Source organism: Salvelinus sp. IW2-2015, linkage group LG30, assembly GCF_002910315.2.
Source record: "Salvelinus sp. IW2-2015 linkage group LG30, ASM291031v2, whole genome shotgun sequence".
NCBI lineage: Eukaryota > Metazoa > Chordata > Actinopteri > Salmoniformes > Salmonidae > Salvelinus > Salvelinus sp. IW2-2015.
Genome location: NC_036869.1, coordinates 6,590,881 through 6,617,215, shown reverse-complemented (window position 1 = coordinate 6,617,215; position 26,335 = coordinate 6,590,881). Strand labels below are relative to the sequence as shown.

Below are 26,335 nucleotides of genomic sequence, written 5' to 3'. Positions count from 1 at the left end.
GATTTATTTTGCAGCTGCCACTGGCAGAACTGTTGAATAGGTTTCGGTGGGGCCTGTTGACTGCATCCCCAGCCCCAGTCTGTGTCCCAATTGGCATCCTATTCCCTATATAGTAAACTCCTTTTGACCAGAGCCCTATAGGGACAAAGCCCCAGATCAACTAGTCTATGATGCTCAGATCTCTTTGGGTGTTGTGGCCACAACCCTGGCTGATAGTCCTTGTGGGACCAAACAAGGCCACTTTTAAAAGTCTCCGCAAACAGGGTCAGCCATATTCCAGGAGAAGTCATGGGAAAAAAATATTTAAAAACGCACAACAACATTGCCCTTGATTTTTTTGATAGATTGTTGATCTCATCTGATAGGCTTTTGTTGTGATGAGAATCAAGCTTGTGTCGCAGTTAGTATTTAAAATGTGGGCTCTTCGACATGGGTCAGTAAGCATGGACACAAAACACACATGTACTGTTTTGAACAAGAGATACATTTTAATCTATTACTATTATTTGTCATTTCCAGTTCCTGGAAATCATGCATATAGGAATCATGCACATGTAAGTCTTTATCAGCCCCATTCTTGACTGATGCATACACACTGCATTGACCTGGGTGTTGACACTGGTCCCAGAGGGGTGGCTCCTCAAGCACATGCACTTGCGACTTCAGAGGCTAGGCCCCTCACTTCCTGTCAACTTCAGTTGAACTTACTACACACATGGGGTTGTCAACCCTGTATGAATGTGTGAACAGTCTTGTGTCTCGCTTTCGACCCACGTGACCCAACATATCTGTTTTTACCTGTAGAAACAACTTGGTTTAAAAGGCCAGCTAAGTTTTGTTCTCTGTGTAGTCTTGTGAGCTACATATGGAGGGCATGGGCTTTTGTTCATAGTGCTATGAAGTTGCCATAGTGCCATGCTTAGTATATTCAAAGTCTACGCAAACGGAGCTACAGACCACAACAGTACGTAGAACTGTTGGATCCATTGCGTAGACCGTGTAAAGCTTTTTACAGCCCATTATCAAAAAGTGGCTTTAGCAAGTCATTGGGTATTTTGAAGAAAACTACATTCCACATTGAATAAAGATTCAATCAGCCTTTTTTGGACAGTTTGTACCTCTGCTACAATGTGTTTTGTGTTGGTCTGCCGGAACCCTCACTGGATTCCAGGGAGTGGCCACTGGGCACCACCACCCTGGCACAATCAATGTAAAAATGATCAAATCTGTTCACACCCAGGGTTGAGTAAGGAAAGTCATGTGTAATGTACGCAGAAGTCTGAAGGCTGTTCTCATCAGAAGACAGTTGGGAAGCCTTATGAAGGGTTTCTTTTGGCCCATTTGAGAAATAGAATATATTCATCTTTACAAATACAGTATTCTGATCCAGTTGCGTTATTATTACAGTAAATAAATTACGCTTTATTTCTTTAGAGTAGTAACACTACACAATAGTTACAATACAGCATACAAAAACAAGGCAAGAAAGGCAATCTTGGTTTATATAAAATAATACAAAGGTGGGGGGAAAAAAGTTAAATATTATTGACAAGCTGAGCTCTGACAACATTTGGATCATTTTTTATATTGCTGCAATAAAATACAGCTGTTAAGGCACTTCAAAAATTTAGTTCACACTATATGTGCATCACTAACACCATATTTCAGCAGAGCCCAGGTCAGGTGCATTAATATGTACGATACTTTCAGATCGTACGATACTTTCGGATACTTTCGGATTTAATGTATTTGTGTGCAAAAATATATTACAAATTACAAGAGGAAAAGCTTTAGTTACATCATACTTGTGTTATTTGCTGACTTTAAACATACATTTCAATGTGCTTTATGTTGTAAAGGCAGTTTAACAACATAGAATACATGCAACGCTGATTTAATTTTAAAAATATATTTATATAAATATATTTAAGGTGATGTAGTATAAAATGTAGTGTTTGCTTTAATATGTTGAGGTTTAGATGCTCTCTGTACTGTACTGTAGATGTTAACAAACCTGGAAGTGGACACCACTGTGTTACAAACTTGTTAGCTATTACTGTACATTTGTGATTGGTCAGGTGCAGTTGAAGGACGAAGACAGTGATTCTCATTGGTCTTCTTGGTCGTTGTTGCAGTCTCCACACAGGATCTGGTCACGGTCGGGGAAGAAGCCAGCCCCAACCAGAGAGACAGAGCAGCGGGAGCACTTGAAGCAGGGCTGGTGCCATTGACGATCCTGGAAAGAAATATACTTCCCCTCGCCAAACCCTGGASGGAAATAAAACACACTCGTYAGCATCTATAATAGAATACGGTTGCGTTTCAAATGGCACCTTATTTCCTATATAGCCCTATGGGCCCTAGTCAAAAGTAGTTCACTATAAAGTGAATAGGGTGCCATTTGGGACATAGTCTACGTCTGCAAAGAGACCTTTGACTCTCACCTGGATTGACAGTTGGGCAGTAAGAGAGACATTACATAACACAAAGAAATGACATTCTGAACATTAAGTTCTGTGGGTTATTCTATGGTTGGCTACAATAATAGCCCTGCTGAGGATCTGCCAGGTCTTAGAGGGACTCTCCTGCTGAGGATCTGCCAGGTCTTAGAGGGACTCTCCTGCTGAGGATCTGCCAGGTCTTAGAGGTCCCTGTGTTTAATTGAAACATTGGCATTCTAAACATAGCCACAAGCCTTACTAGTATATTTACAGTACGTCTGTGCTCTGGCATTTGCCTGGGTTGGTACAAAGTGACATAATGGGGAAGACATTGAGTGCATCCCAAATGGCACTCTATTACCTCTATAGTGCACTCATTTTGAACAGAGCTCTATGGGCTATATAAGGTTCCATTAAAGGACAAAACAGTGTCTCAAATCAATCCATATTATCTAGTCGAATGGAGAATGTACTAACCTGTGATGGGCGAGTTACAGGAGGCACACTTCTGTGCATAGATGCTGCTGAAGCACTTGACGCAGTAGGGCGTGTCTCCCTGGGAGGTGAAGGGCTGGCCGGCCAGTGGGATCTTGCATCCTGTGCACACGAAACACTCTTTGTGCCACGTCTCATCCTTGTAGCTCACACCCCCTGTTGCCAGTGCCTACGGAGGATACATACCCATCAACCTCACCCACTTGATCTAGCAAGTCTTTTTCACAAGGAACCTATCAACTACTGTGGGCATGTCACTAACAGTGACAGGGAGAGGATAATGAAGGTTTGCAGTTGATTTGAGGAGACCCTGGTTCACCTTTTTGCAGTGGCTGCACCGCGGGGCGAACCTGCCCTCGTAGCACGGTACACAGTAGTAGTGGTCTTTGTCTGGGATGAAGGACTGGGCACCGATGGGCTTCTCACAGCCATGGCACACAAAGCAGTTCTCGTGCCATGCAGAGCCCTCATACTCCAACTTCTTTGAGCCTGACAGAGGGAGGAGGGAGAGGGGGGATAGATAGGGAGGAGAGAGAGAGAAAGAAGAGAGAGAGAGAGAGCAAGAGAGACAAAGAGAAAGAGACACAGACAGGTTTTGTATAATTCAGTCTGTCTGCAAGAGTCATCATCTGAGTAGTCATCCCAAGTTTGTGTGCCATGTCAGCCACTTTAGTTCTGGGTTAGATTGTCCAACCTCAGCATTGCATAATCTCCAAGTGCTCGCACTACTGCTATTGCCAAAACAGGATGATTCAGTAATAACTGAACCTGTTTGTACACAGACTCAATATATCTCCCAGTCATCTCATAAAGTATAAATAATATTACAGGATTTTACCATCAAGAACGCTTGTGTGGTGTTACATCCAGTCAGGGCCGAATGGCTCTGGAGGTATTTCAGAATTATGGTTTATGGGTGACTGTTATTGGAACTTCTGACTTTAAGCGTGTGCAGTTTGGTCTTCCACAAATACACACTTCCTCCAAGTAGGTAATAAAAGTAGCCAAAATAAAAAAGCGAGCCATTCCTATGAAAATGAACATCAGACCTCTTAATCATTGCTCTTGTTTTACGAGCTTTGGGACCTGAAATGCGCACGTGGGGAGGTCGGCCAGTGGAACGTGTAACCGCCTGAATTTTTTAAAAGGGCGAGGGCACAGTGTAGTGTTTAACTGCGTTCCACTACAGAAACCTAACAAAACGACTGCTCAGTTCTGCAGAAACTGTGGAGAAATAACACCCCACCCCACCCTGTCCAGATTAAACCCTATGTAATTTGCAGTCATCTGACACCCACACCCGCTGATAGCGTAATGCTGCCATGCAGTCACAAAGAMCCTGGGGCCAGAATTCAACAGTAAGGCACTTTCAGTCGAGCGAGCAGACAATTGCAATGTCACATCTAAGCTGTGTCACACCCTAGCTGCTCAACAACAAAAATGCATTCGCCTTTTTATGGTAATGTCCCAAATGGCAAACTATTCCCTACGTAGTGCACTACTTTTGACCAGGGCCCTGAAGGTAGTGCACTACATAGGGAATAGGGTGCGATTTGGGACACATGCGATGCCGTCCACGACTGGATGTGAGAACCCATACGTTTTCCCTTTAGTGACACTGACTGAAGCAGTGCTGCTTACTCTGTAATACCCATGACAGAGGTTTCCCAGGTATTACACACCTGGCATTGATACAGATATAGGATCTTAATTTGAGCCAGTTTGCTACAACAGGAAACTAAATTACAAACTTTAGAAGCCTTTTTAAACCTCAAATACACTACAAGTTCTAATATCCTGCATTGCGGAAAAGTTCTCTTGCAACAGTGTGATCAAATTAAGATCCAACATCTGTAGGTGTGAGAACAGGAGTTGAGTAACCACAGGCCAAAGCATCACCAGTAAGGTCTTTTTAATGCACTTTTATGCCACAGCAACTATGATGGATGTGTAACCAGCCTAGCGCAGTACAGCTCAGCTCGACTCAGCTCAATAATGTCAAAGGGTGTTGTGCACAGGAGGAAGGGCTCGTGGTAATGGTACTGGAATGTTGTCAAATATATCAAACACATGATTTGATGCCATTCCATTTGCTTCCCTCAGCAGCCTCCACTGGTGTTGTGTTATGTTGTCATGTATCCCTGCACGTTTTTGAGAGTTTCGATTAGTACCTCCTACTAATCATGGTAAACAGTATCAGGTTTGTGTACCTGGCATGACGGTCTTGTCGCAGGCCACACACTTGGAGGAGAACTCATTGCAGTAGCAGTCGTTGCACAGGAGCGCCTCCTCCTGGCTGGTGAAGGGCTCGTCTGCCAGGGAGCGGTCGCAGCGAAAACAACGGAAACAGTGTTCATGGTAATGTCTGTCCTCATAGAACAGCTCCTGGAGAGGGAGAGGAGGAGTGAGAGGGATGGACCCAGGCAAGACAGGTCAGAGTCCGAAATATTTGGATTGAAAGACCATTCATGTTAATGGTAGCTGGTGGGCCGAGGCTCATTGTAATAGCTGGAGTGGAAATGGAAACCATGTGTTTGATGTGTTTGATACCTTTTCTTTCCGTTCCTTCCATTCCAGCCATTACGATGAGCCAGTCCTTCTACATCTCCACCCACCAGCCTTCTCTGGTTCACATTCATCATTTATGTTTATATGACAATGAGCTAGATTAGATCTGTTAACAAGGAGGTTTTAGTGAATAACTCTAACTTCAATCTAAACCATTTGAGTAAATATTGAAACAGTGTCCACAAAGAGATTTTTTTATAATCCACCTCTTATATTCCAGATCAACTGTAGTGCAAGCAAACACTGTTAACACACATCACATGATTAATGTCTCGCTTTATGTTTGGGGTGAAAACAATAATAATCCATTTTATTTGACACGTTGGTGGGTTTTCACAGTGTTAGTAAAAGGGAATTGGACAGAGAGGGAGGAGTGCTGTTATTATTGTGTGGAGGAGGAGGAGGGCCAAAGCTAACAGGAGATTTATTTACTGCCAGTCCCTCTGAGAGAGTCCATAACTCAGGGGTCACCCATGCCCCGTGGCGTCTAAGGGTGTTCCCTTCAGCCCTGTGTTTTCATTTGACTCTAACCAAAAGGCCTTAATGTCAGCCTGGAGCAGCTCAAAGGGGATTTTCAGATGTCTTGGTACTAGCCAAAAGAGCAGGAAAGTTGTGTTTTCCAAGAACTCCAGCTCTTTAGAAGCCATTATAACCGAACAGATGGACAAGGACACGCACACATACACACACGCACACACTCGTGTACGTACACAGAAGTAAAACCTCAGAAGTGAGCACACATTCAAACAACTGTAGACAGAAAACACCCACTTGCCACATGTAAACACATTCATACACACAACATATGCTAAACACATTTACACCCACACACACAAAGACAGATCATACAGTTTATGCTTACCCGTGCATTGTGTGCGATGAGCTCCTTGCACTTCTGACATGTGTTGGCATACAGGCGGTCATAGCAGGGAATGCAGTGGGGAACGTCCTCCACTTGGATGTATTTGCGTCCGTACAGGGACTCCTTGCACTCGCCACAGTCAAAACGGTCACTCATGTTGTCTTATCCCTGATTCACCTCCTGAAAGGAAACATCACAACCACAGTGAGTGAACGTTTGCTGAGCAAAGGAGGAGGGGAAGGAGGACAGCGCTGTGAACGTGTGAGGGGGGAGGGGCAGTGAGKGGAGTGAGAGAGAGGAGAGAGAAAGAAATCATTAATACAGACATTGTCATCCTACAAGAAACATGCTAATTTGGTATAGAGCAGGCCTAATTCACTCTATTAAATTCATCAAAACAGGAAGATTTTACATTTGGCTAGAAACKGAGAAAAATTTCCTCCTGTGTGCTACCCCCACTAGAATCCCCATCCCCATACAGCTTCTCCATCCTGTAGGGGGAAATTAATCATTTCCATGCCCATGGACATGTACTAGTCTGTGGCGACCTACATTCCAGAACTGGACAAAAACCTGACATCCTCAGCACAAACAGACAAACACATAYCTGGAGGTGACAGCATTCCCTCCCACATATTCCCCCTAGGCGCAACTACGACAACGTAACCAACAAAAACCGGTCACAACTCCTGCAGCTCTTTCGCACACTGGGTATGTATATAGTCAATGGTAGGCTTCGAGGGGACTTCTATGGTAGTTACACGTATAGCTCATCTCTTGGCAGTAGTACTGTAGACTACTTTATCACTGACCTCAACTCAGAGTCTCTCAGAGCGTTCACAGTCAGCCCACTGACACCCCTATCAGATCACAGCAAAATCACAGTCTACTTGAACAGAGCAATATTCAATCATGAGGCATCAAAGCCAAAGGAACGGAATAATATTAAGAAATGCTATAGATGGAAGGAAAGTAGTGTGGAAACCTACCAAAAAACAATTAGGCAACAACAAATTGTAACCCTTTTAGACAACTTCCTGGTCAAAACATTCCACTGCAATAGTGAAGGTGTAAACTTCGAAGTAAAAAACCTAAACAGTACATTTCAGCTTTCAGCTTCCCTATCAAATCAAAAAAATTCAAACAAAAAACTGAAGAAAATTAGCAACAATGACAAATGGTTTGATGAAGAATGCAAAAATCTAAGAAAGAAATTGAGAAACCTATCCAACCAAAAACACAGAGACCCAGAAAACCTGAGCCTACGCCTTCACTATGGTGGATCACTAAAACAATACAGAAATACACTACGGAAAAAGAAGGAACAGCACGTCAGAAATCAGCTCAATGTAATTAAAAATCCATAGACTTTAACCACGTCTGGGAAAATTGGAAAACACTAAACAAACAACAACACGAAGAGTTAGCTATCCAAAACAGAGATGTATGGGTAAACCACTTCTCAAATCTTTTTGGCCCTATAACAAAGAACAAACAGCAAAAACATATACATGATCAAATACAAATCTTAGAATCAACTATTAAACACTACCAGAACCCACTGGATTCTCCAAATACATTGAATGAACTACAGGACAAAATACAAACCCTCCAACCCAAAAAGGCCTGTGGTGTTGATGGTCCCCTAAATTATAAAATATACAGACCACAAATTCCAATTGGCTATACTTAAAGTCTAACATCATCATTGGCTCTGGCATCTTCTCCAATATTTGTAACCAAGGATTGATCACCCCAATCCACAAAACCGGAGACATATTTGACCCCAATAACTACCATGGGATATGCGTCACAGCAACCTTGGGAAAATCCTTGGMATTATCATTAATAGCAGACTCATACATTTCCTCAGTGAACACAATGTATTGAGCAAATGTCAAATTGGCATTTTACCAAATTACCATACGACAGACCACGTATTCACCCTGCACACCCTAATTGACAAACAAACAAAACAAAGGCAAAGTCTTCTCATGCTTTGTTGATTTCAAAAAAGCTTTTGACTCAATTTGGCATGAGGGTCTGCTATACAAATTGATGGAAAGTGGTGTTGGGGGAAAAACATACAACATTATAAAATCCATGTACGCAAACAACGAGTGTGCGGTTAAAATTGGCAAAAAACACACATTTCTTTCTACAGGGCCGTGGGATGAGACAGGGATGCAGCTTAAGCCCCACCCTCTTCAACATATATATCAATGAATTGGTGAGGGCACTAGAACAGTCTGCAGCACCCGGCCTCACCCTACTAGAATCTGAAGTCAAATGTCTACTGTTTCAAATCAAATCAAACTTTATTTGTCACATGCGCCGAATACAACAAGTGTAGACTTTATGCTTACTTACAAGCCCTTAACCAACAGTGCAGTTCAAGAAGAAGAAAATATTTACCAAGTAGACTAAAATAAAAAGTAACACAATAAGAATAACAATAACGAGGCTATATACAAGGGGAACCGGTACCGAGTCAGTGTGCGGGGGTACAGGCTAGTTGAGGTAATCTGTACCTGTAGGTGGGGGCGAAATGACTATGCATAGGTAACAAACAAACAGCGAGTAGCAGCAGTGTACACAAGGGWAGGGAGGGGAGGGGAGGTTAATGTAAATTGTCCGGTGGTGACTTTATGAATTTTTCAGCAGTCTTATGGCTTGGGGGTAGAAGCTGTTGAGGAACCTTTTGATCCTAGACTTGGCGCGGAGAATACAGTCTATAACTTGGGTGACTGGAGTCTCTGACAATTTTATGGGCTTTCCTCTGACACCGCCTATTATATAGGTCCTGGATGGCAGGAAGCTTGGCCCCAGTGATGTACTGGGCCGTTCGCACTACCCTCTGTAGCACCTTACGGTCAGATGCCGAGCAGTTGCCAKACCAKRCGGTGATGCAACCGGTCAGGATGCTCTCGATGGTGCAGCTGTAGAACCTTTTGAGGATCTGGGGACCCATGCCAAATCTTTTCAGTCTCCTGAGGGGGAAAAGGTTTTGTCGTGCCCTCTTCACGACTGGCTTGGTATGTTCAGACCATGATCGTTTGTGGGTGATGTGGACACCAAGGAACTTTAAACTCTCGACCCGCTCCACTACAGCCCCATCGATGTTAATGGGGGCCTGTTCGGCCCGCCTTTTCCTGTAGTCTACGATCAGCTCCTTTGTCTTGCTCACATTCAGGGAGAGGTTGTTGTCCTGGCACCAAACTGCCAGTTCTCTGACCTCTTCCCTATAGGCCGTCTCATCGTTGTCAGTGATCAGGCTGTTGTGTCGTCASCAAACTTAATGATGGTGTTGGAGTCGTGTTTGGCCATGCAGTCGTGGGTGAACAGGGAATAAAGGAGGGGACTAAGTACACACCCCTGAGGGGCCCCAGTGTTAAGGATCAGCGTGGCAGACATGTTGTTGCCTACTCTTACCACCTGGGGACGGCCCGTCAGGAAGTCCAGGATCCAGTTGCAGAGGGAGGTGTTTAGTCCCAGAGTCCTTAGCTTAGTGATGAGCTTCGTAGGCACTATGGTGTTGAATGGTGAGCTGTAGTCAATGAACAGCATTCTCACATAGGTGTTCCTTTTGTCCAGGTGAGAAAGGGCAGTGTGGAGTGCGATTGAGATTGCGTCATCTGTGGATCTGTTGGGGCGGTTTGCGAATTGGAGTGGGTCTAGGGTGTCTAGGATGTGAGCCATGACCAGCCTTTCAAAGCACTTCAGGCTACCGACGTGAGTGCCACGCGGCGGTAATCATTTAGGCAGGTTACATTGGCTTCCTTGGGCACAGGCACTATGGTGGTTTGCTTGAAACATGTAGGTATTACAGACTCGGTCAGGGAGAGGTTGAAAATGTCAGTGAAGACACTTGACAGTTGGTCCGCGCATGCTCTGAATACACATCCTGGTAATCCGTCTGGCCCAGCGGCTTTGTGAATGTTCACCTGTTTAAAGGTTTTGTTCACATCGGCTACCGAGAGCGTTATCACACAGTCATCCAGAACAGCTGGTGCGCTCGTGCATGCTTCAGTGTTGCTTGCCTCGAAGCGAGCATAAAAGGCATTTAGCTCGTCTGGTAGGCTCGCGTCACTGGGCAGCTCGCGTCTGGGTTTCCCTTTGTAGTCCGTAATAGTTTTCAAGCCTTGCCACATCCGGTGAGTGTCAGAGTCAGTGTAGTAGGATTCAATCTTAATCCTGTATTGACGCTTTGCTTGTTTGATGGTTCGTCTGAGGGCACAGCGGGATTTCTTATAAGCGTCCGGATTAGTCTTCCGCTCCTTGAAAGCGGCAGCGCTAGCAATTAGCTCAATGCAGATTTTGCCTGTAATCCATGGCTTCTGGTTGGGATATGTACGTACAGTCACTGTAGGGACAACATCATCAATGCACTTATTGATGAAGCCGATGACTGAGGTGATGTATTCCTCAATGCCGTTGGATGAATCACGGAACATATTCCAGTCTGTGCTAGCAAAACAGTCCTGTAGTGTAGCATCCACGTCATGTTTGCTAATAATCTGGTGCTTCTGTCCCCAACCAAGCAGGGCCTACAGCAGCACCTAGATCTTCTGCACAGATTCTGTCAGACCTGACAGTAAATCTCAGTAAGACAAAAATAATGGTGTTCCAAAAAAGGTCCAGTTATCAAGACCACCAATACAAATTCCATCTAGGGCACCGTTGCCCTACAGCACACAAAAAACTGTACATAACTCGGCCTAAACATCAGCGCCACAGGTAACTTCCACAAACCTGTGAACATGCTGAGAGACAAGGCAAGAAGGGCCTTCTATGCCTTTAAAAGGAACATAAAATTCGACATACCAATTAGGATTGGTCAGTGAAGCATAGCCTTGCCTATTGAGAAAGGCCGCTAGTAGGCAGACCTGGCTCTTGAAGAAAACAGTACACACTGCCCACAAAATGAGGTGGAAACTGAGCTGCACTTTCCTAACATCCTGCCAAATGTATGACCATATTAGAGACACATATTTCCTCAGATTACACAAATCCACAAAGAGAATTCAAAAACAAACCAATTCTGATAAACTCCCATATCTATTGGGTGAAATACCAGTGTGCAATCACAGCAGCAATATTAGTGAACCTGTTGCCAGAAGAAAAGGGCAACCAGTGAGGAACAAATGCCATTGTAAAAACAACCCATATTTATGTTATTTTATTTTCCCTTTTGTACTTTAACTATTTGCACGTAATATGACATTTGTAATGTCTTAATTATTTTTTGTCACTCACTTTGTGAATGTAATGTTTACTGTTAATTTTATTGTTATTTCATTTTGTTTATTATCTAGTTCACTTGCTTTGGCAATGTTAACATAGGTTTTCCATGCCAAAAACGCCCTTAAAATGAAATTGAGAGAGAGAGAGAAAGAAAAGAGAGAGAGAGAAGAGAAGAGAGAGAAGAGAGAGAAGAGAGAGAGTAGAGAGAGAAGAGAGCGGAGAAGAGAGAGAGAGAGAGAGAGAGAAGAGAGAGAGAGAGAGAGAAAGAGGCGAGAGATAGATTCCATGCAACAACAAAAAATGTATGTACCTACAAGTAAGTATCCAAGGCAACCAGTCAACAGTAGGATAGGATGACCTTTAATGCCCCAGAGGGGGAAATTGTCTACTGCTGTATACAAAATTGACACTGTACAAAACACACACAACATACAGTGCATTCGGAAAGTATTCAGACCCCTTGACTTTTTCCAAATTTTGTTACATTACAGCCTTATTCTAAATTGTATTAATTACAAATTGTTCCTCATCAATCTACACACAATAGCCCATAATGAAAACAGTTTTTTATAAATGTTTACAAATGTATAAAAAAAACAAAAACAGAAATACCTTATTTACATAAGTATTCAGACCCTTTACTATGAGACTCGAAATTGAGCTCAGGTGCATCCTGTTTCCATTGATCATCCTTGAGATCTTTCTACAACTTCATTTGAATCCACCTATGGTAAATTCAATTGATTGGACATCATTTGGAAAGGCACACACCTGTCTATATAAGGTCCAACAGTTGACAGTGCATGTCAGAGCAAAAACCAAGCAATGAGGTCGAAGGAATTGTCCGTAGAGCTCCGAGACAGGATTATGTCGAGGCACAGATCTGGGGAAGGGTACCAAAAAATGTCTGCAGCATTGAAGGCCCCCAAGATCCCAGTGGCCTCCATCATTCTTAAATGGAAGAAGTTTGGAACCACCAAAACTCTTCCTAGAGCTGGCCAAACTGAGCATTTGGGGGAGAAGGGCCTTGGTCAGGGAGGTGAACAAGAACCCAATGGTCACTCTGACAGAGCTCCAGTGTTCCTCTGTGGAGATGGGAGAACCTTCTAGAAGGACAACCACCTCTGCAGCACTCCACCAATCAGGCCTTTATGGTAGAGTGGCCAGATGGAAGCCACTCCTCACTAATAGGCACATGACAACCCGCTTGGAGTTTGCCAAAAGGCACCTAAAGGACTCTCAGACCATGAGAAACAAGATTCTCTAGTCTGATGAAACAAGATTGAACACTTTGGCCTGAATGCCAAACATCACATCTGGAGGAAACCTGGCACATTCCCTATGGTGAAGCATGGGGGTGGCAGCATCAAGCTGTGGGGATGTTTTTCAGTGGCAGGGACTAGGAGATTAGTCAGGATTGAGGGAAAGATGAACAATGCAAAGTACAGAGAGATCCTTGATGAAAACCTGCTCCAGAGCGCTCAGGACCTCAGACTGGGGTGAAGGTTCACCTTCCGACAAGACAGCGACCCTAAGCACATAGCCAAGACAATGCAGGAGTGGCTTCGGGACAAGTCTCGGAATGACCTTGAGTGGCCCAGCCAGAGCCCGGACTTGAACCCGATCGAACATCTCTGGAAAGACCTGAAAATAGCTGTGCAGCGACGCTCCCCATCCAAATTGACAGAGCTTGAGAGAATCTGCAGAGAAGAATGGGAGGAACTCCCCAAATTCAGGTGTGCCAAGCTTGTGGTGTCATACCCAAGAAGACTTGAGGCTGTAATCACTGCCAAAGGTGCTTCAACTAAGTACTGAGTAAATGGTCTGAATACTTATGTAATATTTCAGTTGTTTGTTTTTTACAAATGTGCAACATTTTCTAAAATACTGTTTTTGCTTCGTCATTATGGTATATTGTGTGTAGATTTATAAGAGGGGGAAAACCATTTCATCAATTTTCGAATAAGGCTGTAACAAAATGTGGAAAAAGTCAAGAGGTCTGAATACTTTCCAAATGCACTGTAGTACATACATTGCACGTTACCCATGTCATACATGTTGTACACGTCTCGTACAACCAAATACATAATACATATTGCACACACTGCCCTTGCACATTCTGTCAGCGGCATACTAACAGATCAGCTTAACTTATTGCTGTTTAGACACCATGAACCTCCAAGGTTCCAGATCTGTGATTTTGAACACTTCATTTTTATTGTCAAGCCAAACAAGGTTTTGCATTACAATTCCATAAGAAGTTGACAAGAGAACATAAACAGATCTGGCACCCAGGCTGCCAAGGCCCCTGATTCACCCTGGGAAACATTCCTGATTACATGTTCTAATCAGGTGATTGACATCTCATATGGTGAATAGGGAGGACGGGGTGGAAATACGCCTGACAGCTCTACTATACTGAGACAATCATAACACCCTCTGGCTACTTCTTAAGTCTGTAGGGAGCTGCTAGAGTATGTGACACGAGGTCAGATACATGTACCCCAGTAGCTTTCCTATGGAACGGGAAGGGCAAATAGGGTCCAACAGGGTACATATGGGTTGTGTCTCAAATGGCACCCTATTTCCTACATAGTACACTACTTTGACCAGAACCATATGGGCCCTGATCAAAAGTAGTGCACTATATAGGGAATAGGGTGCCATTTGGGAAGCATACATAGTGTAGAGTAGCAAAAGTGGGGGGATAAAGGTTGGAATTACATGAGTGGAGAAAAGTCTCAAGAGTTCAGGTAAAACAGGCTCAAGAAAACATTGTCAGGAACATGGCATTGACAGAGACTCTAAAGGCAGACACATAAATGTTTCTCTTGGAAGACATTTTGTTTATTATATTTTCCCTCTTTTCAAGGAAAAGAACACCCTTGAAATGCTTTCAGAATGTCAAAAAGCAAGGAGCGCGGAGAAGGGTTGTGGGTTCAATGATGTGCACCGGAGATTCAGGCGGTAGGTTTTAAAGGGGGAGTGAATGGAAGGGAAAGCTCTGGGGTGAAGGGTTTAGCAGCTCCCACTCAGCAGACAGAGCTGAAGTCACAGCCTCACAGGCTCCATGTCCTAGTGGTGATTGAACCCAAGAACTGGGTTGCATCCYAAATGGCACCCTATTCCCTATACCTGTATAATGCACTACTTTTGACCAGGACCCAAAGGACTCTGGCCAAATGTAGTGCACTTTATAGGGAATTGGGTCCCATTTGGCACGCAGACATGGAGTTCCTAATGAAGCAGACCTCATTTCTTGGAAATGCATTTTGCACACACAGGGTTGGCTTGATATAAAACAGGGGGGAATCAACCATTGCTCATGAAAGGAATTCCATCCCACAGTTGCGGTTGTTTTTTACAGGTATTGAGTTAAATGTACTAGAACCCACAAGTTATTTGCGTCTGGTCAATTAAGGAGTCGGCTTAGCAGTGGGGTGTACGTGCCATTCAAATGACTAGCCTCAGACTTTATTTACCATTATTGCCACCATTTATACACGATGGCAAGCACACAAGACAGAAGACTTGGCGAAAGAACAACTTCTGTTTTATCCACCCTATTTGTCTCTTTTGTTTATAATCAAGCAACTGAAAACTTGGCTAACCTCCACAAAATGTCATAGCAGCAGAGCATTTGTAATGGGAACATTCAGCCATATCCTCCTCCCCCATCAGCTAGGCTGCATCAGCCTGAAGAGGTTTGAGGCTTTACAAGGTCAAAGACACTTGGACGGAACACAAAACAGACAAGTCCATCAAACTCCATATCTGTTTCATGTCCGTTTATTGTGAGAGCGGTGGAAATCAGCTTGACTTCCCCTGCTAATGTCTCTCAAGAGGTTAGGCTTCTAGCTATTCTAGTTCATCCATCCCTAAAACCACTGCACTGATACAACAATGGCCTTCCTTCCGGGCATAGTCCCCACACAGCATGACATCTGCAAATACGTTATACTTGTGTCGACAATTATAAGCATTATGACATTCCTTTCTATCTTTTGAAAGTGATAAAAATGTTAACCATAAAAATGTATATGTCTGACCAAAATCAAAATACAAACCACGCCCTTTCTGTTGGATAATTTTTTATCTATTGCGTCTATCCACCCACGGACAATATTTATATCTTTGTTTAAACTCAATTTCGGCTCATTTATGCAATGTCCAGACCGTTCTGTTATTGTAAGAGCTACTGAACTACAAAGAGCTATTCCCAAACAGCATGTCCTTTCCAGCTGTAGAGGAGATGACTGAATGAGCCACGTCGGCATGGATACACTCCCTCTGTGGTTCCTCATCCTTATGACTGATGGTCGTGTTACACATGAACGTGACCCGGGTATAGAAACGATTTAGAGGGAATGCCTCAAAAATAGAGCAAGGAGTAAAAGAATGAACAGCAGGATGGGCACATACAAATACACGTACACACACGTACACATATCGTAACACAGAGTAGCTGGCTAGCATCATTGTTTTCGGAGCCACAGATGGATTGGACCTACCCTTCACTGAACAGAAATATAAACGTAACATGTAAAGTGTTGGTCCCATGTTTCATGAGCTGAAATAAAAGATCCCAGAAATGTTATGTATCCCCAAAAAGCTTATTTCTCTCATATTTTGTGCACAAATTTGTTTACATCCCTATTAGTTAGTGGGCCTGGCTGCCAAGTGGGTGGGCCTATGCCCTCCCAGGCCCATCCATGGCTGCACCCCTGCCCAGTCAGTTGAAATGCATAGCTTGTGACCTAATGAGTTTATTTAAATGTACTGATTTCCTTATATGAACTGGAACTCAGTAAAATCTTGGAAATTGTTGCATGTTGCGTTTATATTTTTGTTCAGTATATATAAATGTATCTGTGTCTCTGCGTCCTGCTCCCAGTGAGTGGTTAAATCAAACAGAAATCCATCAGTGGGACACGTGTTTTTCTCTCCTAGCACACTTCTGTTATAACTCTGCATTTCGCACCTCCAGCCACAGCGGACACCTGGATATTCTTCAGATATATTGTCCACGCTGGTGAAAGATTAATCGGAGTCATCAACTCTGAAGGCTTTGCACTGTGAGCCAGACAGCAAAACATACTCTCCCTCTTCGTCTCCCACATGGCCCAACAACAGACCAGGCCACTCTCTGTCCCTTCAAGGTACTCTGAAGTTATTTTCTTTCTAACCTGACATTTTCTTCAGAGTGCGGAGCCAGTTGTAACTGCATGAGCCATGTGAGTTCTACTGCAGGACCAATGGGGCTCTGGTCAAAAGTAGTGTACTATAAAGGGAATAGGGATCCATTTGGGATGCACCCTGTGTGTTTATTTTCCCAGCAGAGGAGTCTAGTGTGCCCTATGCTTTACAAACCAGAATGTTCCATGATGAAACCCCATGACACCTAGGAGCAAGAGCTAAGAGAAAGGAGTCTTTGTATGAAATGGAACAATCCTACAGTAGTGTGTAGGTAGCCTATGATAACATTACCAGTTTCTTCCTAGGATTCAAAAAAAGACTCCTCAGCTGGTTGTGCTTGTTGACATGTGCTGGGTGATGTATTGCGCTTTCCACTGACATTCAAATTCGAGCCCTGCACAAGCATTAATTTTATGCCTGAGTCCTACCCATGCATGCAACGTTCAGGCCCAACCCTACACAGGCCAGATTGCTTTTGCCAAATTTAAGGCTCTGCCCGAAATCAGAAAAACCTTTTTTTGTTAGTATCCATTAGCTGCTCGTCTCTGTCTGTCCCTCGCTCCCTACGCTTTTCGCGCTGCATTCATTCTGTTGCTGGTCTCAATGATGAGACTTGAGAGAGCAGTTAGCTGTTAGCTAGCTATTTTTCGTCACTCTAAACTCAACAAAACTGAAGGAACAATATTATTTTATAGGGATGGGCATGAGTATCGAGTACTTGAGCACTCGAACGGACGTCCAAACTTGATCTTTAACCAGATATATATATTTTTTCAAATACTGTAAAACTATTGGGTAAAACTTTTGTCTTGAAGACAACATTCATTTGCTTTGACTTTAATGTTCCATTTGTACATGTGTATTTGTGGGGTAAAACAATAAAGAAACCAAGCCATGAATCAAACATTACTTATTATTAATTAAACTCCCTTTCACCTCCGTGTCTCGCTCACTCAGTTGCGTTCTGATCACTCCCTCTACACCAGTGGCATGTATTCATGGATGCCAAGGGGAAGCCAGGCTTCCCCAAAAAATTTACCAAGAAAAAAATAAACAACGTTATTTATCTTTCGACTCTCTGTGTTTCATACATTTCCTGCCATTCACAAGAGGCTGAATGTACCTCACCGGAGAAAGGATCCGATTGAACAAAACTGTGCCCCTTTGTCTCAGTATGTGCAGAATATCTGATGCTGTCTTGTCAGAAAGAGTTCAGACCAATCACATCACAAGTCAAATGTCATTCTTGACAGAAAGAAAATGCATCTTGTTGTGTTGTTGTCCTCTGGTGGCTAGCTAGCTAGAATCGGCGCTTTCCTAAATTAACCATCGATAGAGATAGGAATTTGGACTTGTGGTTTTACTTAATTCTCCGTTCTGGCCAGTGATTATACCAGTGATTCTGATCCAACCCTAAATTCATACAGTACCAGTCAAAAGCTTGGACACACCTACTAATTCAAGGGGTTTTCTTTATTATCTTGGCATTCTCACAACCAGCTTCATGAGGTAGTCACCTGAAATTCATTTCAATTAACAGGTATGCCTTGTTAAAAGTTAAATTGTGGAATTTATTTTCTTCTTAATGTGCTTAAGCCAATCAGTTGTGTCGTGACAAGGTAGGGGTGGTATACAGAAGATAGCCCTATTTGGTAAAAGACCAAGTCCATATTATGTAAAGAACAGCTCAAATAAGCAAAGACGACAGTCCATCATTACTTTAAGACATGAAGGTCAGTCAATGCGGAAAATTTCACTTTGAAAGTTTCTTCAAGTGCAGTCGCAAAAACCATCAGGCGCTATCATGAGGACCGCCACAGGAAAGGAAGACCCAGAGTTACCTCTGCTGCGGAGGATAAGTTCATTAGTGTTACCTGCCTCAGAAATTGCAGCCCAAATAAATGCTTCACGGAGTTCAAGTAACAGACACATCTCAACATAAACTACAGTATGCGAATCAGGTCTCCATGGTCGAATTGCTGCATCAACAACAAAAACACTACTAAAGGACATCAATAAGAAGAAGACTTGCTTGGGCCAAGAAACACGAGCAATCAGTGGTGTACAGTACTTAAATAAAAAATACTTTAAAGTACTACTTAAGTAGTTCTTGTGGGTATCTGTACTTTATTATTTATATTTTTGACAACTTTTACTTTTACTCCACTACATTCCTAAAGAAAATAATGTACTTTTTACTCCTTACATTTTCCCTGACACCCAAAAGTACTCGTTACATTGTGAATGCTTAGCAGGACACAAAAATGGTCTCATTCACGCACTTATCAAGAGAACATCCCTGGTTATCCCCACTGCTTCTGATCTGGCAGACTCACTATATACAAATGCTTCGTTTGTAAATTATGTCTGACTGTTGAAGTGTGCCCCTGGCTATCCGTAAATTTAAAAAACAAGAAAATCATGCCGTTTGGGTTGCATAATATAAGGAATTTGAAATGATTTATACTTTTACTTTTGATACTTAAGTATATTTTAGTGATTACATTTACTTTTGATTCTTAAGTATATTTAAAACCAAATACTTTTAGACTTTTACTCAAGTAGTATTTTACTGGGTGACTTTCACTTTGACTTGAGTCATTTTCTTTTAAGGTATCTTTACTTTTACTCAAATATGACAATTGGGTACTTTTTCCACCACTGCAAGCAATGGACATTAGACCGGTGGAAATCTGTCCAAATTTAAGATTTTTGTTTCCAAATGCCGTGTCTTTGTGAGACGCAGAGTAGGTGAACGGATGATCTCCGCATGTGTATTTCCCACCGTGAAGCATGGAGGAGGAGGTGTGATGTTGTGGGAGTGCTTTGCTGGTGACACTGTTGGTGATGTAGTTATAATTCAATGTACACTTAACCAGCATGGCTTCCACAGCATTCTGCAGCAATACGCCATCCCATCTGGTTAGCGCTTAGTGGGACTATCATTAGGACAATGACCCAAAACACACCTCCAGGCTCCAGATATTTGACCAAGTAGAGTGATGGAGTGCTGCATCAGATGACCTGGCCTCCACAATCACCCGACCTCAACCCAATTGAGATGGTTTGGGATGAGTCAGACCGCAGAGTGAAGGAAAAGCAGCCAACAAGTGCTCAGCATAAGTGGGAACTCCTTCAAGACTGTTGGAAAATCATTCCTCATTAAGCTGGTTGAGAGAATGCCAAGAGTAAGCAAAGCTGTCATCAAGGCAAAGGGTGCCTACTTTGAAGAATGTCAAATATATTTTGATTTGTTTAACACTTTTTTGGTTACTGCATGATTCCATATGTGATATTTCATAGTTTTGAAGTCTTCACTAATATTCTACAATGTAGAAAAATAGTAAAAATAAATAAAAACCCTGGAATGAGTAGGTATCCAAACTTTTGACTGTGCTGTATGTGATGAGTCCAACAAAGTTGGTGGAAAACAGGTCAATGTAGATAGTCTGCGTATCGATTTGTTTAATTATTTAGAAGTCTTATGGCTTGCTGTTAGAAGCTCAGGGTCCTGTTGGTTCCAGACTTCGTGAATTGGTACTGCTTGCCATGCGGTAGCAGAGAGAAGAGTCTATGACTTGGGTGGCTGGAGTCTTTGACCATTCATAGGGCCTTCCTCTGTCACCACATGGATGGCAGGGAGCTCGGACCCAGTGATGTACTGGGTCATACGCATTACTCTCTGTAGCGCCTTTGCGTACGGATGCCAAGCAGTAGCCATAACAAGCTGTGATGCAGCCAGTCAAGATGGTCTCAATGGTGCAGCTGTAGAACCTTTTGAGGATCTGAGGGCCCATGCCAAATCTTTTCAGCCTTTTGAGAGGGAAGAAGCGTTGTTGTGCCCTCTTTACGACTGTGTTGGTGTGTGTGGACCATGATAGATCCTTAGTGATGTGGACACCAAGGTACTTGAAGCTCTCGACCCGCTCCACTACAGCCCCGTTAATGTGAATGGGGGAGTGCTCGGCCCTCCGTTTCCCATAGTTCATGATGAGCTCCTTTGTCTTACTGATGTTGAGGGAGAGGTTGTTGTCCTGGCACCACACTACCAGGTCTCTGACCCCCTACCTATATCGTTGTCGGCGATGATCAGGCCTACCACCGTCATGTCGTCAGAAAACTTAATGATGGCGTTGGAGATGTGCGGGCCACGCAGTCGTGGGTGAACAGGGTGTACAGGAGGGGAGTAAGCACGTACCCCTGAGGGGCCCCTGTGTTGAGGGTCAGCGTGGCAGATGTGTGGTTGCCTACTCTCACCACCTGGGGCGGCCCGTCAGGAAGTCCAGGATCCAGTTGCAGAGGGAGGTGTTCAACCTCAGGGTCCTTAGCTTAGTGATGAGCTTGGAAGGCACTATGGTGTTGAACGCTGAGCTGTATTAACTGAACAGCATTCTCACACAGGTGTTCCTCTTGTCCAGGTGGGAGAGGGCAGTGTGGAGTACAATAGAGATAGCGTAATATGTGGATCTGTTGGGGCGGTATGCGATTTGGAGTGGGTACAGGGTGTCTGGGATGATGGTGTTGATGTGAGCCATGACCATCCTTTCAAAGCATTTCATGGCTACAGAAGTGAATGTTAAGGGCTAATAATAATTTACCTTGGCTTTCCTGGGCACAGAGACTACGTTGGTCTTCTTGAAACACGTAGGTATTACAGACTGGGTCAGGGAATGACTGGGTCAAGTGAATGTTAACCTGTTTAAAGGTCGTACTCACATGGGCTACAGAGAGAGTGATCACACTGTCAGCTGTCATTTAATAGTTACCCCACTTTACTTTTATATTTATTTATCATGAAACCGGATTAGCCTATGTTTAATAATGTTCCTGCCCAGAACAGTTCACATTTTGTCAGACTTTTTTGGGTCACACAACACAGCTCACAGAGAATGATATTGATGGGCTTTAAAAGGTGCTATAAACACATTAAAAGCTCCTGTAGCTTTAGTAAAATGTTCATGGTTGGGGCAGTAAATTCTGCCAGAAATAAAGGAAAGGCTTGTCCCTTACAGCCATCGGTCGGATGACTGCTCCCTCTCTCTTTTATCCCAGTACAAAGAGACCCAATGTGAAGTGACTGACTTCCTGCCGGATCAGAAAGCACTGTTAGCTGCCTGCACGCACACACAAACCAAAATGAACAGAGGTAGCTCTCATCAAGTTGATATGCAATGTCTGTCTGTATCAACATTCCAAACGGGATGTTTTGAGACACAGTTTGCAAAACATCTCGTTTTGGATAATTGAACATCGACCAAGTCCAACATTCCTTTACCAATGTCCTTGGGAGATCACTTGAATCAATGTGTTGAAAAGAGACAAAATTGCACTGGGAAACACAGACTGGGCGATGATGACAATATCAACTCAAGACAAGTGAAGACTTTACCTAATCTTCATTCTTATCTGAATTTAATGACAAACACGGACTCCACCTGCTCGTAGGGTAGTAATTAAAAAATCCCTTGCTGACATTAACACAGAAAAACTGAGCCTGTAATCTTTTACCTGCCCTTTGAGGAACAATAAAAGCAAAATGAATGAGAGGGTACGTGCTTGGCTGTGTTTAGCTTTGGGCCCCCAGCTGGCTGTTTATGCCCCGTAGGGAACAACGCAAGATGCAGCTGAAAACCTTCTTAGAACTACATCCCTCCCGCACCACCTCTGGTGTGTACTAAAACAAAAGGCCAAATCTGACAACAAATAAAAAGACGTCACTGTGCCAAGGCCTTCTTCGCTCTGTGTGGTAGACCTATGCTATCTTCATGAACAAAGAAAAGGAAAGGCCTGAGTATGACATGGTGTAGAAGTCAGTCTAGTAAAGATAACAACAAATATGTGCTTTAAATTAGAAGATAAACTGATGAAAATCAATTGAAAGGGGGAATACATATAATCTCCTATATCTATTAAAAGGTAGTCATGGAGATAAGAAGGCAGGAAACGTCACTAGCATCCTCTTCTGAAGCAAAGTTGCTTTTGGCAACAGGCTATGTTTCATTTGGATTATTTTGCAGTGGGAATTCGGCCAAAGAATAAATAAATAAAGTTTGCTTGATGTGCACAATCAGCAGTCAGTCATTATCCAAAACAAATATGCATGTAAACATATTTTCCCAGCATCAGATGCTGGTAGCCAGTAGAGCGAGCATCCATCCAACCCCAGGCCCCGGGTGTTAATAGTATCAACGGCGTTTATTTTCCCAGAGCCCCTGGCGACCCTACAGCCTTTGTTTCATGAATGCTGTAAGATTTATTTGTCTTTGTTTTTGAGTAACATCTACATGTGTAAGCACTTTAGGACTGTTGAGACAAATGGTTCTAGACCCCAAACAGAATTTTGTTGGGAGAGAGGGAGTTTGAGGAAGTATGAGATGGAGTGGAATGCACATGTTTCTGGAGACAATGAATGAATGGGACCAAATCCATTAGAAAGAGAAAGAGAAAGAGAAAGAGAAAGAGAAAGAGAAAGAGAAAGAGAAAAAGAAAGAGAAAGAAGGGGGAAAGAGACAGGAGGGCATAACTCTGAGCTCACATCCCAACTCCTTTTAAATCTTCCATTGCTGCTGTTCATGGTGGGAAAAGTGACACTCTAGAACCAGCCAGGCAAGGAGGAAATGGAAACACAAACAACAGTGTGATAATGATAATGAATCATTTACAACCTATGGGTCAATGTCCCTAATTATGGCCTGAGCCCGTACCAGGGTATGTCCCAAATGGCACTATTCCAAAAGTAGTGCACTATATGGGGAATAAGTTGCTATTAACGATGTATTCCCAGCCTGGGAAAGACTTGTCCATCTCCAGAAGTCCTGGAAACCGTTTGGCTCTGCTCCAATGATTGTACACAGACCCAACCTTCCCCAATGAGAAGAATGTCAGAGGAATGAGACTGTGGTCAGAATGTGGCAGAATCATGTGGTGGGTCCAATGTTGGGATTGAAAAAAACAGCAAATGCATTTTTCTTCCATCCTCCCTCTGTTCTAAAAACGGCAAATTCCTCCTTTTCTAAAAATAATGAAGCAGTTCTTTTTTGGTTGCCACCACATTGCTGGTTACTCACAGGGAAAGACTCCTCATAAAAAGCCAATTGTTGAAGTAATCAAAGAGCTATGTTAATTACACCCAAAGTGCGTCGAACTCACATGATGACATGGATATAGAGTTTGCTGAATACATGCAGAAACTATTCCATTTGGTGCCAACGATGGTGAGTGTCTGGGAAAATAATACTTGCAATCTTAAGTATAAGACATGACATTACTCTTAAGGATGTTGGCTAATTGAGATGGCTGCATAGGTGTCCTACACAGCATTTGTCCTACCAGTTTTTATTGCGATGCCGATAAGGCCAGAAAATCACACAAAAGTAAAACAGTTGAAAACAACAGTGTATATTAAACTGTCTTCTTCCTGTTATACAATGTCTCCCCCCACCATATCAAGACACTGTTAATCAAGCTCTTAGTTTGAATGTGTGAGCAAATAATATGTTATGTGTGTTATTGTTCAACATTAATGTGTCAGAATCCATGAAATTCAAACAGAGAGATTGACTTGGGGGCAACTGTTACAGAGAGGCTCGTCTCTTCAAAAGACTCCCTGTTCTCTCTTTAAATCATACCGGTTCAAAATGGTCTGCAGGTATTGTTGTGGTGTGGTCTTAGGTATCAATTATACACTTGTGTGCCTCTGTCCAAGGCAACTAACCCCAACCCCCAACATCCCTCAGTTAGTTTCCTCATTCTAAAGTAAAATTAGGCTACATCCTACGATATATCCTGTCAGTCCAGTTCCTTGGGAGAGAAGGGACAGATGCTAAGAATCTGTGCAACAGGATGTATAAAGTGTAAAGAGAGTTAAAGAGGACAAATAACCGAGAGAGAGCATGAGAGAGCATGAGAGAGAGAGAAGACAAATTCCATTCTCTGTCCGTGGTTTGTGTCAACAACAAAAAACAACAATAAATGTGTTTGTGCATCTGCTTCATGTCGAATCGTGTGTGTATGATAGAGTATCAAAGAGTTTCTCAGCTCGAATACTGTACTCTCTGAGACACAGGTGAGTTGTGTGAAAGATCTCTCGAGCTGTGACCTGTCTTGTGGATGTCGAGTGTCCATATATCTTGACCTAAAACGTCACGCGAATTTCTGTTCCCTTGATAAAAATAAGCATAAATACCTTTCTCAATTTATGACAATAGTTAACATATAACACATTTTATCAGATAAAATAGTCAGTAGGCTAGAACTGAAGGGTCTAATAACGGACGATTCGACAGGTGACTCGATTCGCATCACCAACTGTATTATCCAGGTGCTTTATTGACTAAAATGTAGACAAGTAAAAGTAAGAATAAACAAGACTGTTCACTTAATCTCGTTTTCAATCAAATATTGATCTTATCGGCTCTCATAATTTTGTTATTATTTGTTATAAAACTCATACAAATGATTGTAAAATATCATACCACCAATTTACAGCTCCTTTCGTGTCAGGGAACTTTGTCAAATGTAGTTTATTTGTTTCAGTCACCAACCTGTAGCTTGCAGCTTTTCTCTGGCAGCAAAATTGACTCCAAATATTGACAAGTCAAGATCCGACGCAGTGCTGAACCCTTCTCAACTTCAACGAATGTGAAATGCATCGTGTAGCCTACTACCTCCCGTACGCAACAGCATCAGGCAAGCGCGTAAAAACACGCCCTACAGAAATTTCGCTTCTCGCTTTACTGCGGAGGCACAGCCGCACAGGTAATTTCAAGTGGCACAGACAAAAACATTTTTACTGAGCTATTCATTTACTTTGGAAGTCTAAGTCTATCACAGACGACTGACTCATCAACCTGTATCTTTTTGTTCTTCATACCTGTGTTATGTTAGTGCCAGTCTGTACTACCATGTTAACTCCTTGTCACCCATTATTGTCATGCTGTGCTTGGCTTGACAATTACCAATGGAGTTGAGAAGAGAACAAGCAGATCTGGAACCAGGTCGTGTATCTCACTAACCAGTGTAAAGAAGTAGTGAACTACAAGTAGTTCAAGTAGTTCAACTAGTAATTTAACTACATTTTGCATTAGCTTGGTGGTAGTTTAACTAAATTCAAATCTAGGTAGTGTTTTCACTAGTTAATTACTTTTTTGCCATGTAGTGGTGTAGATAACTACTGGAAGTACACTCTACTACTCTTTTTGCAAAAATAAAATAAAATATGGGTGAAATAGGCAATAATTTCCTTTCTTTTTCGGCATCAGACCTGCGTAATTCTCTCAATTGTGTTTAATAGGCTAAATATGACTTTGGGGTCAAATGTTAACATATGACCCCAAAATGATCTGTTCTTGTAATTATAGTCTATAACATTTCAGATTGACATATGCATTTTTTTTTTTAGCCTAACCATTTTCAGTGAAAGGAAATTGGTAGCTTGGTAAACTATATTTTCAGAGTAGCTTCCCAAACACTGTCACTAACATTGGGTGATAAGAGGCTGATGGAGGTAAAAACTTAAGCAATTAACTAC

General features: G+C 42.7%; 1 protein-coding gene across 1 annotated transcript; it reads right to left on the bottom strand.

The window, feature by feature from the left end:
• Nucleotides 1-1,394: 1,394 nt before the first annotated feature.
• On the bottom strand, nucleotides 1,395-25,497 carry LOC111954971 (four and a half LIM domains protein 3). Its single transcript, XM_023974954.2, has 6 exons — nucleotides 25,350-25,497; nucleotides 6,367-6,546; nucleotides 5,147-5,321; nucleotides 3,256-3,425; nucleotides 2,919-3,105; nucleotides 1,395-2,268 (listed from the first exon to the last, which is right to left on the bottom strand). The coding sequence occupies exons 2-6, from the start codon at nucleotides 6,520-6,522 to the stop codon at nucleotides 2,108-2,110; spliced, it is 849 nt and encodes a 282-aa protein (XP_023830722.1). The 5' UTR covers nucleotides 6,523-6,546; nucleotides 25,350-25,497; the 3' UTR covers nucleotides 1,395-2,107.
• Nucleotides 25,498-26,335: the final 838 nt, after the last annotated feature.

Bases quoted from the DNA above. Each gene is read 5' to 3' on its own strand.
- LOC111954971 (XM_023974954.2), bottom strand. From the start codon at position 6,522: ATGAGTGACCGTTTTGACTGTGGCGAGTGCAAGGAGTCCCTGTACGGA. The intron at 5,322-6,366 runs GTAAGCATAAAC...CTCCCTCTCCAG, and splicing joins TCATCGCACACAATGCACGG to GAGCTGTTCTATGAGGACAG. The intron at 3,106-3,255 runs GTGAACCAGGGT...TATCCTCCGTAG, and splicing joins GGTGCAGCCACTGCAAAAAG to GCACTGGCAACAGGGGGTGT.